Consider the following 2,693-nt stretch of genomic DNA (forward strand, 5'->3'; position numbering starts at 1 on the left):
CCCCCCGCCGTGGCCCCCCCCCCCGCGCCCCCCCCCCCCCCCACAGCCGCCGCGGTCCCGCTCCTGAGACGTCTTCTCGCTTATCTGGAGAGGGGAAAGCAGACACATGCTGAGGGACATGACCAGCTACCCCGGGGCACACGCCAGGATATTCCCTCTGCCTTTGCCCAAAAAGCTCCCATGATACTGATGGGAAGTGGTGGGACAGCCAAGAGCCTGTGGAGAACACAGGGCCTGTTTGAGGACAACTCTTTCCTCACTGTGTCCAAGCTCTGTCTCCCAGCTCAGCCCAGGAGGAGCCATGGGATGGAGACAGCCCCCACATCCCACCTGCCAGCTCCAGGGCTGAGGACAAGTGTCACCTGGTTGCTGCAGGGCCTGGAGAAGCCCCAGTGCTGGGGCACAGGTTTGGCTGGTCCATCCCAAAGGCTTTGTAATGTTGGGCTACTCCACAGCTGCAGGTCCCCCACAGCAGCAGAAATAGCAAAACCACACGGCAAGCGGAGCTGCTCCCACCTCATTACAGGATGCAGGGACTATCCCACAGAGCTGGGCAAAGCCAGCACCCTCTGATCCTCACCGTGGGTGATTTGCTCTTGTAGTGGCTGGCGTGCTGCTGCAGGATGTCCAGGGCCTTGGACTCCGAGCTGGATTTACAGCTCACACTGGGGCTGGCTCGGGACTTGTCGCTGTCATCGCTGCCGGACGCCTTGCTCCCGTACGGAGAGAAGGAATAGCTGGAGGGTAGGTATGACCCTGGGGGGAGAAGAGCAGTCAGGGCACCAGGAGTGTTCGGGCAGCACAGTGGGAGCATGGGGCTCTGTATGTGTGTGAGAGGATGTCCCACAGCCATCCCCCACCCTGGGAGCAGGGACAGCCGGGAACAGACACCCCTTGAAGGGCCTGGCTCCCTACCTGGGTAATTCTGCATCATGACGGTGGGCATGGCGCGGTAGCTGGGGTGGTTGGGGTCGTACGACTGGCTGTAGGAGTAGCCGTGCATGTAGGGGATGTAGGACTGATGCTGCGTGAGGGGTGAGGACACGGGGACGTGGACACTGGGCCTGGGGTCCTTCCCCACCATGCGAGCCTCCTCAGTGGGGGTCAGCTTGCACTCAGAGCTGGTGCTCTCCTTCCCGTCCTCCTTGGACGAGGCTTCTTTGCTTCGACTTCTTTCTTCCTTCAACTTTCGGTCCCTCTCCTCTTTCCACCGCTCATCCTCCGTCTTGATGTCTGAGTACTTTGCCGGGTACACGTAGGTCCACATCCGCGGCTCAGCTTCCTGCAAGAACAGCCAACCATCAGAACAGCTGCCTCGCCCTGGCCCTGCCTGTTCCAAAACCAGCCTGCGTTTGGAGGAGATTGGTGAACCCCACTCCCCAGGGCTCTCCTTGGCCCATCCATGGGTTTTGTTTCCTCAGCCCATCTGTGGCCTCCACTTCCTGCAAGAACAGCCAACCACCAGAGCAGATGCCTCCCCACAGCCCCATCTGTCCCAAGCTGGGTTTGGAGGAGACCAGCAAACACCACCCCCCTACCCTGGACTCTTCCCTAGCTCATCCATGGCCTCACAGCCCCACCCTTTTTCTGGTCCCAAGGGAATCCCATGGAGTGCCACCACAAGCAGAGGACAACACGTGTTCTCCGAGGTGATGGCCCCAGCAAAGCCCGGTGAGCAGCTTCCTGCAGGAGCAAACCCGTGGCTGGGCTGGCAGACAGGGCAGGGCATTACCTGTCTGTACCAGAGAACAGGGTCCACCTCCGCTTGCCGGCCACACTCGGAGCCAGGCTTCATCTCAGCCGTCTCCTTCCCGAGGTGACCAGCCTCACTCAGCTTCACCTTGAGCCCCTCGGCGACCTGGCTGCTGGACAGCTTGGACGAGTCTTCCAGCTTGGGGATGATGACGGATTTGGCCATATCAGGACCTCCCTGCTCCTTGGGCTTGCTCAGCCCCGACTTGACGAGGTCCGTGAGGCTCGGGGCTTTGGTCAGCGTTGGGGGCATGGGTGGCTTCTGCTTCCATTCCTCTTTGAGAGCTGCCTCCCTCTCTTTCAAGCCCAGCTCCACCTTCTTCTCCAGCCCTCGCTGCTGCTGCTGCTCCAGGCTCTGCCGCTGCTTCTGCTGTTCCTCATACTGCTGGCGGTAGGCAGGGTTGGTGCTCAGCAGGTGAGCATGGTAGCCCTGCTCGTTGTAGCCATAGGGTGGCACGTAGGCGTACTGGTTGTAGTAGAGGGACTGCATGTACATGTTGGGGCGCTGCTGGATGACTGAGGGCTGCTGGCTGGAGCCACTGCCGAGCTCTGCCTTCTTCTCTTCACAGCCTTCACTCTTCACCTTCACCTCCGGGTTCTCCTGCTCCTCGTCCTTCTTCAGCTTCAAGGCCTGTGTCTCGGCTGCAGACTGCCCGCCAGGGTTCAGGGGTCCTGGGCTGGCCTGGGGGTAGCCAGGGGAATAGTAGGTTTCAAAGCCTTGGTAGTAGGGAGACTCTTTGCTCTGCGGTTGTGGTGGGAAAAGAGCTTTTTTGGCGCCTTCCTTGACCAGCTGCTCCGGATCCTTTGCCTTCACGCTCTCCAGCTTGCCCTCCCCATCCTCCCCAGCGTCGGAGATGTCCGAGTAAGCCGGGCTGTTGGTTTTCACCGAGCTGGCCTCTGCCCCGTTCTGGGTGACAACGTGCAGCGGGGTCAGGGGCTGG

At 60.9% G+C, this 2,693-nt stretch overlaps 1 protein-coding gene across 1 annotated transcript in view; it reads right to left on the reverse strand.

Moving 5' to 3' along the window:
* The window catches only part of ZNF609 (zinc finger protein 609), a 52,328-nt gene that overhangs the window by 1,301 nt on the left and 48,334 nt on the right, over positions 1-2,693 (reverse strand). The window contains exons 5-8 of the mRNA XM_017731081.1: positions 1,733-2,693; positions 916-1,282; positions 581-756; positions 9-84 (exon numbers count right to left, since the gene is read on the reverse strand). Of these exons, the coding sequence (XP_017586570.1) occupies positions 9-84; positions 581-756; positions 916-1,282; positions 1,733-2,693 (1,580 nt within the window). The remainder of the gene's footprint in view (positions 1-8; positions 85-580; positions 757-915; positions 1,283-1,732) is intronic.

Source organism: Corvus brachyrhynchos, unplaced genomic scaffold (genome assembly GCF_000691975.1).
Source record: "Corvus brachyrhynchos isolate BGI_N302 unplaced genomic scaffold, ASM69197v1 scaffold164, whole genome shotgun sequence".
NCBI classification, from domain to species: Eukaryota; Metazoa; Chordata; class Aves; order Passeriformes; family Corvidae; genus Corvus; species Corvus brachyrhynchos.